General features: G+C 42.4%; 1 protein-coding gene across 1 annotated transcript in view; it reads right to left on the bottom strand.

Annotated features, from left to right (window-relative positions):
* The window catches only part of Supt16h (SPT16 homolog, facilitates chromatin remodeling subunit), a 41187-nt gene that overhangs the window by 20042 nt on the left and 8465 nt on the right, over window positions 1-12680 (bottom strand). The window contains exons 2-8 of the mRNA XM_051143050.1: window positions 7172-7264; window positions 4455-4625; window positions 3592-3744; window positions 2982-3128; window positions 2468-2619; window positions 1377-1549; window positions 898-988 (exon numbers count right to left, since the gene is read on the bottom strand). Of these exons, the coding sequence (XP_050999007.1) occupies window positions 898-988; window positions 1377-1549; window positions 2468-2619; window positions 2982-3128; window positions 3592-3744; window positions 4455-4625; window positions 7172-7264 (980 nt within the window). The remainder of the gene's footprint in view (window positions 1-897; window positions 989-1376; window positions 1550-2467; window positions 2620-2981; window positions 3129-3591; window positions 3745-4454; window positions 4626-7171; window positions 7265-12680) is intronic.

Genomic DNA, 12680 nt, shown 5'->3' on the forward strand with positions numbered 1-12680 from the left:
TATTACTGTTCCTTAGGAGCTTTCTGTAACACTGGAAACAGTGTTTCTGATTAACTGCTTAATGGTCAAACGCCTATTTTTGACAGTGAATTAAATTAGAAGTAAATACAGTGGGAGAGCCTGGAATTTCGTGACTGAGCTAATTTGATCCTAGAATATCTACTGTCTGGATGTCTATAACATCAACTTGGAAGAAGCAATCAAATCTTTCCCTCTTATAGCACCATTTGCTCGGCACAGATGAATTTGTTAGTGCAAAATACTGGTGAGAAAACAAATGAACAGAAATACCAGCTAGGTGGCTGTGATGGCAGATGCCTGGAATCCCAGTACCTGGGAGGCTCTGTGTAACTCAGGATGGCAGGAGGGTCAGTGTGGGTTGCATAGGGAGTTGGAAGGCAGCCCAAGTTACTGCTGGAAACCCCATTTCAAAACACAAAAAATCAAACACTAGCAAATATTGCCAAAATCAGTCTTAAGAATACAGGTTGCGGGGCTGGAGAGATGGCATCGTGGTTAAAATCACCAGCTGCTCTTCCAGAGGTCCTGAGTTCAATTCCCAGAAATTACATAGTGGCTCATAACCAGATTATAGGATCTGGTCCCTCTTCTGGTGTGCACAAAGACAGTATACTCATATACATAAAATAAATAAATCTTAAAGAAAAAAAGGGAACACAGACTAGCCTGATGTGGTGGTGCACGCCTATAATCCCAGCACTCAGGAGGCAGAAGCAGGCAGATCTGTGAGTTCGAGGCCAGCCTGGTCTACAAAGTGAGTCCAGGACAGCCAGAGCTGTTACAGAGAAACCCTGTCTCGAAAAACCAAAACCAACCAACAACAACAACAAAAAACAACACACTGAGTCAAGAGCCACAGTACACACTGTAACACACCCTAGGTTTTTTGTGATTTTGTTCAGCAGTTCTGGCTTCTGCTTCTTAACCACATCCATGACAGAGTTATACACATCACATATCCTCACACCTAGTAAGACAGAAAAGAGACATTAGTTATTTTTCAGAGGAAAACAGTTACAAAAATGACATCATATAATCAGGTTGTTTTCACCTACTAAGTCCCTTAAAGCAGTGTTTCTCAAAGTATAAAAGGTGGAGTGTCTGCTATGATAGAATTAGGAATCTGATTTCTTAAAAAAGAAAGCATATAACCATTTGTTTCTTTGTAGTACCGGGGACTGAAGCCAGTCTTTTTTGGCAGTGCTAGGGATGGAACCCAGGGCCTTGTACAGGTTAGCAAAGTGCTCCATGCTGCACTCCCAGTCTCTGAGAGTCATTACTCAGAGTCACCGATGCAGGGGGACCACGAAACACTAATATTATAGGAGCTCCAAACCTTCTTTTAGGAGTCTTACCATGTCTTAATTCCTTTAGCATCTCTTCTTGAAGCTGGAGTAAAAAGTTGTAATTCTCTTGAACTTCCTGAGTAGGGTCAACCATCAGGGTGCGAACAAGGTTGGAGCAGTAAGATTTAAAGCGAATGCCCATGGCACAAGTAATGGCTCCAAAATGCATATGATTTTTATCACTAGAGACCAAGGAAAGAAAGCATTTCACCACCAAATCCAGCACTGGCACACAACATCCACACTCACTGCTCTCCTTGACACATCCCAAACTCCAGTGGAATAAAGATGTAAATGCTCCACCCCACCCCATACCACTTATGGCTACTAGTAAACATCAGTGACCAAACTTAGAGTAAAAACCCAGGGAGCGATGAATACTGCATTCTATCAAGGAGACTGGAGCAGCTTAGTGGGCACTGGGGAGCTACTTAAGCTCTGGTCCTTCATGAACTCTGACTTACAATTCTGTCTCTCTATATTTATTTGTTTGGTGGTGTCGGGACTCAAATTTTAGGCTTTTGAGCATCCTAACCAGTGCGCTACTGCTGAGAGCCCCAGCCACACCCCCTTTACAGTATGTCTTAAAATTAAAACGGAAGTTACCTGATCATATATCTAATCTTTTACTTTTTTTTTCCAGTTTATTTTACATTTTTCCTAGAACCTGCCACCAGGTTCTCCCTATGTTGCGCTGGCTTGTCTTGAACTCAAGAGAACCACTTGCCCCTGCCTCTAAAGCGCTAGGGTTAAGGCCATTTGCCACACCTGACTTCTCTAGCATTTAAAGCATTTTAGTTGTATGTATGTGCCAGTGAGGCCAGGAGGAGGGAGGTGACGAGATTTCAGCTGCGGTCCTTGTGACACGGCATCCACATGTGCTCTGAACCAGCTGCGCTACCTCTCAGCCCCCTTCTCCAGCATATTTAATAACCTGGGAAATGTTATTACCAAACGCATATAAGATGTAACAAAATACACATACATGGTAAGACTATAAGCAGGTTAGTTATTCTGCCTCTTTTGACCTGCTGAAAAAGTCAAAAGAAAACACAGGTTAAAATGCTCTGGTCATTATGTTATGCCATTTTCATGCTTACCTCACCACACTGAATTTGAGATTATAGTTGCCACCACTCTGAAGGATAGGAGGATAACACATTTCCACAGTGGAAGGGTCTGCTCCAGCTAGGTATTTCTTCTCTTCAATGGCCTTTTCCACAGACTCAGCCAGTTTGCTATGCCGAACTTTCTAGAATACGCAGGAACACAGTAATTCTCACTGGAGGGTAGCGTGCAGAAGTGCATGCTCTCTAATATGCCATCTGAAGGCACAGCCATGCTGGTGTATGTGCCAACAGTATAGTGAACTGACATATAAAGGGAATGTGGAGCTTACATGGGATCCATAGCTTTCCTGTGTTCTTGAGTAAAACTACAGATAGCCTCAAAAAACCACAGCACGTGCTAGCTTATTTTGAAGGAGAGATGGCGGTTACCAACTTCAAAAGGAAAAAAAGAACCAAAAGAACAGACACTGAAAATGTGCCGCAAGCGGAACAGGACTCACTGCTGCTTAATCAATACAGTAAGAAGAGCCCCTCTTTTCATTACCTCATCTGCATCCACTATTTCCATGACTCTTTCCTTGAAGAATTTGTTGAAAACCTCAGAGGTGATGCTGGCTGCTTTCTTCATCAGGTTGAGCTCCCCATCCTCCTTCACAGCAATGGTGTACGCCACGACAGCACTGATGTCAACCTGCAGACAGAGTGACGATGCTAATGCCAACACAGCCACCAAACACGGCTTGGGAATCAGCAGTAATGCTATTTAGAATGCTCAGTCTCTTCCTGAACTGAATAAACATTTAAAACATCTCTCTTAGAACGCGTGTATCCTATAAAACATTAAGCTAGTGCACTACTTAAAACATAAACGGATCTCTCCAGAGGTGACGGTAATGCTGAAGGGAAACAGGCAAGGCAGGGAAAAGATGACCTTAAGAGAGGCTCAGCTATCTAATGTGAGTTATTTAATGTGGCTGATGTACTTCTGAATGCCTTGTTTTGTGACAGAAAATTAAACTGGAATATCATTTAGCCCAAGGACATGAAAAACAGAACCATGAACGAGCACAGGTTTCCCCGAATGAAAACCCTCTGCTGTGAGGGCAGCCCGCCCCACCTCCCTCTCACTGCGCTGCTCCCCACAGGGCCTTTACTTTGTCAAAGCCTTCCTTGTTGAGACAGTCACTCCAGCTCTTCATGAACTCTCCGGGGAACTTATCTTTGCTGAACACTCCAATTTTCTTGCCATTCTTGCTTTCTTTAATGGCTTCAATCATTTTGTCAAAGCTGCTCTTATTACTTTCATTCTATCAGGAAAAGAGGTGTTAATTCAAGAATTAGACTCTTATTTTCTATCTAGCAATAAGCAGAGAGTAACAATCTAAGCCATGGAAAAGATGAGTTCTTTGAGGCCCACCTATTTCTTCAGGGCAGATTAGCACATACTGAATGCTGACAGATATTTTCTTTGGGTATTTTGACAAGACTATTCTCTTGCTTTAAGAAAAGACTGCAAACTCAAATACTCACAGAAATTCTGAGAAATGAGTACATCTAAGTTTTCTTAAGGATTTTTAGGTTATGAGCTCTAATTAGTCATTGCAATGGAAACAATAACATTGTCAATACACAGCCAAGCAAGTTAGTAGTGCTCATCAGAGCCCATGGCTCCTCTACTGCCACCAAGCTAGCAGTTCCAGAGCTTTTTTCCTACTCATCTGAAGACACAGCTCTCTAATTACAGCTACAGCCCCCATCACCGATCTCTCCCCCCCCCCCCCACTGAAACACAGGCTCTCTCTCTATGTCACTCTGGCTGGCTTGGAACTCACTATGTAGATCCAGCTGGCCTTGAATTCAGAAATCTGCTTGCCTCTGTCTCCCAAGTGCTCGGATTAAAAATGGGTTCTACCATGCCTGGCCATCTTTTCTCATGCATTCTAAAAGCCCCCAAAGCACCTGTGCTCAACACTTAACATTCTATTCCACATTTGCAGCAACATTAATTGGTCCTAACCTTCTCTCTGATGAGCAGTGTGATGGCAGGGGCTCCATTAGCATTCTCATTGCCTTTAGTATTGGCAATCTGTTTCAAAAACTCCACTTTTTTTTTGCTGGCCATGAAGATGATTTTATCATCACAGAAGACCATGATTGTATCAGTTAGTTCATAACCAAAGAGCCATGTCTACGGAAAAAAACAAAAAAAACCAAAAAAACAAAACAGTGACAAAAGTTACAAATAAACATTTATGGATAAGATATCTGGGTTAACTTTAAGCTCTGGGATGGAGTAGCTGTGATGTGGGTACAAATAAAACAACCTGGATCGCGGGCGAAATAAGGTGCTGAACAGTGTGAGGGTGTGTGTGAGACGTACAGCTCCACCGGCTTCTATATGCCTAAGACATAAGCACGGCTTCTATATGCCTAAGACATAAGCATGGCTTCTATATGCCTAAGACATAAGCACGGCTTCTATATGCCTAAGACATAAGCACGGCTTCTATATGCCTAAGACATAAGCATGGCTTCTATATGCCTAAGACATAAGTATGGCTTCTATATGCCTAAGACATAAGCACGGCTTCTATATGCCTAAGACGTAAGCATGGCTTCTATATGCCTAAGACATAAGCACGGCTTCTATATGCCTAAGACGTAAGCATGGCTTCTATATGCCTAAGACATAAGCACGGCTTCTATATGCCTAAGACGTAAGCACGGCTTCTATATGCCTAAGACATAAGCATGGCTTCTATATGCCTAAGACATAAGCACGGCTTCTATATGCCTAAGACATAAGCACGGCTTCTATATGCCTAAGACATAAGCATGGCTTCTATATGCCTAAGACATAAGCACGGCTTCTATATGCCTAAGACGTAAGCACGGCTTCTATATGCCTAAGACATAAGCATGGCTTCTATATGCCTAAGACATAAGCACGGCTTCTATATGCCTAAGACATAAGTATGGCTTCTATATGCCTAAGACATAAGTATGGCTTCTATATGCCTAAGACATAAGCACGGCTTCTATATGCCTAAGACATAAGTATGGCTTCTATATGCCTAAGACATAAGCACGGCTTCTATATGCCTAAGACGTAAGCACGGCTTCTATATGCCTAAGACGTAAGCACGGCTTCTATATGCCTAAGACATAAGCATGGCTTCTATATGCCTAAGACATAAGTATGGCTTCTATATGCCTAAGACATAAGTATGGCTTCTATATGCCTAAGACATAAGCATGGCTTCTATATGCCTAAGACATAAGCACGGCTTCTATATGCCTAAGACATAAGCACGGCTTCTATATGCCTAAGACATAAGCATGGCTTCTATATGCCTAAGACATAAGCACGGCTTCTATATGCCTAAGACGTAAGCACGGCTTCTATATGCCTAAGACATAAGCATGGCTTCTATATGCCTAAGACATAAGCACGGCTTCTATATGCCTAAGACATAAGCACGGCTTCTATATGCCTAAGACATAAGTATGGCTTCTATATGCCTAAGACATAAGTATGGCTTCTATATGCCTAAGACATAAGCACGGCTTCTATATGCCTAAGACATAAGTATGGCTTCTATATGCCTAAGACATAAGCACGGCTTCTATATGCCTAAGACGTAAGCATGGCTTCTATATGCCTAAGACATAAGTATGGCTTCTATATGCCTAAGACATAAGTATGGCTTCTATATGCCTAAGACGTAAGCATGGCTTCTATATGCCTAAGACGTAAGCACGGCTTCTATATGCCTAAGACATAAGCATGGCTTCTATATGCCTAAGACATAAGCACGGCTTCTATATGCCTAAGACGTAAGCACGGCTTCTATATGCCTAAGACATAAGCATGGCTTCTATATGCCTAAGACATAAGCACGGCTTCTATATGCCTAAGACGTAAGCATGGCTTCTATATGCCTAAGACATAAGTATGGCTTCTATATGCCTAAGACATAAGTATGGCTTCTATATGCCTAAGACATAAGCACGGCTTCTATATGCCTAAGACATAAGCACGGCTTCTATATGCCTAAGACATAAGCACGGCTTCTATACGCCTAAGACATAAGCACAGCTTCTATATGCCTAAGACATAAGTATGGCTTCTATATGCCTAAGACATAAGCACGGCTTCTATATGCCTAAGACATAAGCACGGCTTCTATATGCCTAAGACATAAGCACAGCTTCTATATGCCTAAGACATAAGTATGGCTTCTATATGCCTAAGACATAAGTATGGCTTGCTACTACATTATGTCTTGGTCAGTAAGATGTACGGTGTCATAAGTAAGCAGTTTAAAGCAGGAAGGCTGCTCGCCTTCCTCTCTGTACTTCAGCTTAGAGTACAGAGAGCGTGCCCAGAGCTCTAACAGCTACTTCATAGCACAAGCAAAATGGAAAAGGCTGGGCTCCTGAGAATTATATGAAGAAAAATACTCTTTGCTCAACCCACTGACAGGAATTTTTGTTATATGCAATTAAATACATTTGCTCCATACATTCCTTATTTTCTTAGACTCTTTTCAGCGTGATGACGAATAAACTGTACATCTACTCTCACCTGTAAGTCAGAAGCACTGAGACCCTCCCACACAGGTAATGGGACCGAGCTGGAGAGCAGAACAGAGCCTCTCCAACACTAAGACATCTTTATTTATTACTGAGCTATGCACTAGACCCAGGAACTGAAAGCTGTAAGCCACTTACCTGTAAGGCAGTTGACTTGGCATACACAATTTCTTCATCAACACCCACAGATACAACAATGGCATCAATACTGGCATACTCATCTTCTCCTTTCTGAAAATAGAAGGTAAAATTTAATTACTTTCTTTCTTTGTGTGTATGCTCCTGGAGGCCAGAGGAGGGTCTGGGGTATCTTCTTCCACGACTCTCTGCTTACTGCTTTGAAACAGGGTTTCTCACTGAACCTATCACTAGGCTGGCCAGGTGGTGGGCGAGTTCCTGGGACCCACCTGTCTTTGTGGCCCAGTGCTGAGGTTAAAGGCCTGTGTCTTTTTAATACTTCTTTAAGTGGGTACTGGGGGATTGAACTCAGGTCCTCCTAATGCTTGCAGAAAAAAGTGCACCTTCCCAACACATTATTTTTACACACTAGTAACAGAAATACAGATTTCAGTATCTGCCCAAGGTATACTTTTTACTAACAGTAATCTGACATGCATGCTTACTTAGTAACAACAATTATTATTTACCTCTTAAAAACAAAACAAACAAACCCCCTCCGCTTTGAGATACATCCATACACAAAAGCTACCCGTTTTCAGTGTAGTGCCACCAAACTTCAAAGCACCTTCGTCAACGCCAAAGGAAACCTTTTACGCATTATCAAGTATTTCATCTCTCTCTGCTTCCTCTCCAGCCTGTGGAAATTAGCAATTTGTTTCTTCTAATGATTTGCCTACTCTGGGCATTTCATATACCAGTATCATTAGTATGCAGCATTTTTGCATTTCTTTCTTTCACTTAACAAACATGCTTTCAAAGTTCATCTGTGTTTTGGTATTATCAATATTTCAATGGGCGTGTGTGGAGGCCAGGTCAAGATGTCGGCTGTCCTCTTCAACTGATCTCAAGCTTTTAGAGAGACCCTTCTATTTTTTGCCTCCTGAGTGTGCAATCTTATTCTTTGAGCCCTGGCCTCTCTCTTAACCTGGAGCTCACAGATTCAGCTAGGATAGCTGTCAGTGAGCTCCAGGGGCATCTGTCTGAACTCTCCATTTCCAGCACTGGGGTACACACACAGACCCATGCATTTTACCTGGATGCTAAGAATCTGACCTCGGGCTCCCACGCTTGCACAGAAAGCACTTAATGAACAGAGCCAAATCCCTAGTCCCTTGACACTTCTTTATTTAAGTCATCATTTGGGTTATTCCTGCTTTAAAATTTTTATTTATTGTGTGTGTGACAGGTGTGGGCTGGTGTGCATGTGGCTCATGTGGGACTAGGAGGACAGCTCTCAGGAGTGGTCCACTGTTTGATTCAGGGATTGAACTCACATCTCCAGGTTTGTACAGCAAGTGCCTTTACCTGCCGAGCCATTCTACAAACTGTTTCCACTTCAAGCTACTATAAATAATGATACTGTGAGCATTTGTGCACGAGGCTTTGTCTGTATAGTTATCCTGGATAAATGTTTAGGAGAAGAATTGTTTGTTTATATGGTAACTCTATATCTCTAACATTCTGAGGAGCCAGTAGATGGCTTTCCAGTAACTACACTACTTTATGTTCTTTACTAGACTGTATAAAGGCTCGCTCTTAGCACACAGGCCCTGTGGGGATAGAATTCAGGTCATCAGTCTTGCCTGTGAGCACCTTTTTAGCCCACATTCTTTTTAGTAAGTATAAATTAGTATCTTACTGCTGTTCATTTGATTTTCCCTGATAACTAATGATGTGCATCTTGTTAACTGTGCCTTTTGGGGAGGTGGGAGCAGGAGAGGAGAAAGGCCTATTTAGATTATTATACAATTTATAATCTGTTACTGAATTATATGGGTCTTATTTTGTGTGTTTTGTTTGCATGCATGTATGTGTACAAAGTGTGTGCTAGGTGCCCCCAAGTTGTCTCTGACCTCCACACATGCACCATGGCACACATATCACCCTTCCTCCCATATAAAAATAAAAATTTAAAATTTTTACTGCTTAGCTTTGGTGCTTACACTTAGATGTGATTTACTCTGAAATGTTTTTTAAAAGCTTTATTTTCTGAGTTTGTGTGTTATGACTGAACAAATGAGTATACATGAACCAGGTGTGACCAGGTGCCCATGGAAGGCAGGAAAGAGGATATCAGCTCCACTGGAAATTGAATTACAAGCTGTTGTAAGCTGCTATGTAATGTTAAGAACTGAACCTGGGCCTTCTGCAAGAGCAGCCAGTTCTCTTAACCAGCAGCCATCTTTCTAGCCCCTTACTCTGAAATAACTTTCATGTATGGTATCTGCAAGTCCTACTTAACTCTCTGCATATGCATATGCAGTTACCAGAGACTCTTTCTCAGTGCACGGTGCTGTCTCTCTTGTACAGCACATCGTGCTGTAGCGCTGTAGTCTGACAGTGAGATGTACAAGTCTTCTGGCTACTAGCCACTGCTGGAAAGCTCCACGCTGATAACAAGTGGCATTCATGGCTTCTCCATAGGGCTTCCAACCTCTTCGTTTTTACATTGCTAAAACATAAACAGGTACTCTGATTGACATCCCACTGTGTTGCAGGGCTCCCGACCACATTGCTTCTGTGTTTTGGTACCTATTATCCAAGCTCCCTTTGTCCTTATCACTCTTTCTGAAGCAAAGTTAGCACTATTCATAATTCAGGTGGACTTTTAAGCCTCCACATGAGAGAATATGCAGTGTGTTATTTGTGTTTGGCTTATTTCAACTAACATAATGTTAAATCAAATAATTCTGTGGCAGAATTTAATTCTTTTCTTTTAAACAGCATTTAGATTCCTGGAGCTGGTTATAGGTAGTTGTAAGCTGGCTAACTGTGGGTGTTGGAAACCAAATTCAACTCCTTTGAAACAGTAGTACGCAATCTTAAAACTGAGCCATTTCTCTAGCTCCTCTGTCTTCCTTTAAAGACATGCTGATGCTGTGTAGCTCAAGCCAGAGGTGAGCTTACTGTACCCAGCTTAGTCTGTGCTTGGGTAGTTAATATTCCTTGTGTTTATGTACCATATGCCTTTTATGCACTCCTCCCTCTATAGACGAGTAGGCTGACTGAACATCTTGGCTGTTGTGAATAGTCCTGCGAGAAGCACGAGTGCAAGCATCTCCTCGAAATGCAGCTTTAGCTCCTTGAGATGTGTACTCACAAGGAGGGCAGCAGCAGCGTCATATGGCGGGACTTAAACTTTGAGGAACCTTGATACCACTCTGCATAATGGCCACATTAACTTACATTCCTACGAATAGCACCTGAGACTTCCTGTTCCTCCCCATTTTTGCTGGCATGTTGCATTTTCCCGATGAATAATAAAATGTTAAAATCCAATAAAGCCACACATGCTAAGTTTAAGATATAAGTGGGAAGAAAGCTCAGAAAGTAAAATGCTTGCCCCACAAGCATGAAGGCCTGAGTCTGAAGCACAGGCCTGTGTCAAAGGCTGGGTGGGTTCCTGGGGCCTAGTGTGTTCCAAGTTAAGTAAGAAAGCCTGGCGCAAAACAAAGTGGGTAGCACCTGAGGCATCACGCACAAGAGTAACCTCTGGCCTCACACACATGTGCAACAACACACACTCTTAAAAACTCTTACAGAGACAGGAATAGCAGAATGGCAGGCGTTATTCTTCAGCTACCATTTTCTTCTTTGTTAACAAACCAAGCACTTTTCAGCAGAGCTACAGAAGACAAATGTCCTCGGAAAGCTTTATTAGGTTTCTGATAAAAAAAAAATTTATTTAATTTTAAATTATGTGCACTGGTGTGGGGATGTCAGAGCTTGGCGTTAAAGACAGTGTGAGCTGCCATGTGGGTGCTGGGAATTGAACCCGGATTCCCGGATTCTTTGGAAGAGCAAACAATGCTCTTAACCACTGAGCCATCTCTCCAGCCTGAAGTTTCTGATTTTTATCCAAGTATCTCGCAAGCTTTATCAGATAGGGTATGAATATTGGCGACTTACTTTCTTTTGAGACAAGGTTTCACCACGTAGCTAAGATAGGCCTTGAACCTCATGATCTTCTACCTCAATACCCTGAGCAATTTCTCTCAGCAATTCCAAGTAATGGCTATTAAGTTGTTGTATGTACTCTGCATTCAGAGAAACAGTACATGTACTGGAAAAATACTCCTAAGAGCAGACTATTCTTGGGCTTTAAGCCATAATGCCACTTACCTGTGACCTGACCTTTTTTCACTCTGTAGTCCTTCCCTCCTGAAGTGTGACCTGAGAACTGTAGAGTTGCTGTGCTCTTCAGTGTTTAGCTCATAGGGATCATTATACAAGTGTTTATCTCTATGAAAAACTAAAACTCTCAGTGCAAATCAGAGAGCCAATGTCACTACCATCAAGCTAGGCCATTAGACAGAAGCAGCACAGGGTCGGGCAGTGTCCCCGGCTCTGAAAGCCTGTGCTGCTGAATGGTGTGGAAACGGTGTGAGCCTACATAGTCAAACCAAAGTAAAAGCTCCCCATGCTCTTTTAATCCCAACGTGTGTGTCTGAGCTGCTCCCTAACACTTGTTACAATCTGTTGGCACTTACTTTTATTTTTGACAACTGACATACTTTTCTGCTTATACACAGTACACTGACATACAGTATCATTTAAAAATAATGTAGAGAGTTCACTAGTTTTTCCAGAAAAACAGCAGTAAATGACTAAGGCAAGCAGAGCTAGCTACACCTGTATTCACTGACTGACAGGAGCACTTACTGCGAAGAGATGCTATGAGGCCTCAGAGTCCCAGGAGAGAGAAGTACCACAGAAGGAAAATATGGTCTGTATGGCCAAACACATCTCTAATCTTCAGAAGCCCTGATCTAATCATTTTGCAAAATAACTTAATTTTCCCTAGAAACCACTTGTTGAAGCTTTAAATGTGCTTAGAAATGTTCAACTCAGATATTAGATCTAGTAAAAGAAGTGCTCTAAATTACCAGGAAAATCCTGATATAATTCTGAAAATTCTGCATAATTCTAGAAAACAATACTTGTTTCTCTGTGTAGCCCAGGGTGTCTTAGGCTCACTTTGCAGGCCAGGCTGGCCTCAAACTCACAGAGATCCATGTGCCTCTGCCTCCCCAAGTCATGGGATTAAAGACATGGGCCACCACACCCAGCTGAACTTCAAACTTTTTTTTTTCCGAGACAAGGTTTCTCTGTGTATCCTTAGCTGTCCTGGACTCTTTTTGTAGACCAGGCTAGCCTCGAACTCACAGCGATCCGCCTGCCTCTGCCTCCCGAGTGCTGGGATTAAAGGCGTGCGCCACCACACCCGGCTTTGAACATTCTTAAGGTATCTGGAAAAACAAAAACAAAAACCTTAAATACTGACATCTGGTGGATTTCTATGGAACAGTCCTAGCCTGCCTGTCTACTCTTTCCAGATGAGAGGTCCCCTTCATGCAGCTTTCAAAGCCTTTCTTTTCCCAGACAGGGTTGTAGTCTTGGCTGTCTTGGAGCTCACTCTATAGACCAGGCTGGCCTCAAATTCACAGAGATCCACTTGCCTCTGCCT

This window comes from Acomys russatus, chromosome 3 (assembly GCF_903995435.1).
Source record: "Acomys russatus chromosome 3, mAcoRus1.1, whole genome shotgun sequence".
NCBI classification, from domain to species: Eukaryota; Metazoa; Chordata; class Mammalia; order Rodentia; family Muridae; genus Acomys; species Acomys russatus.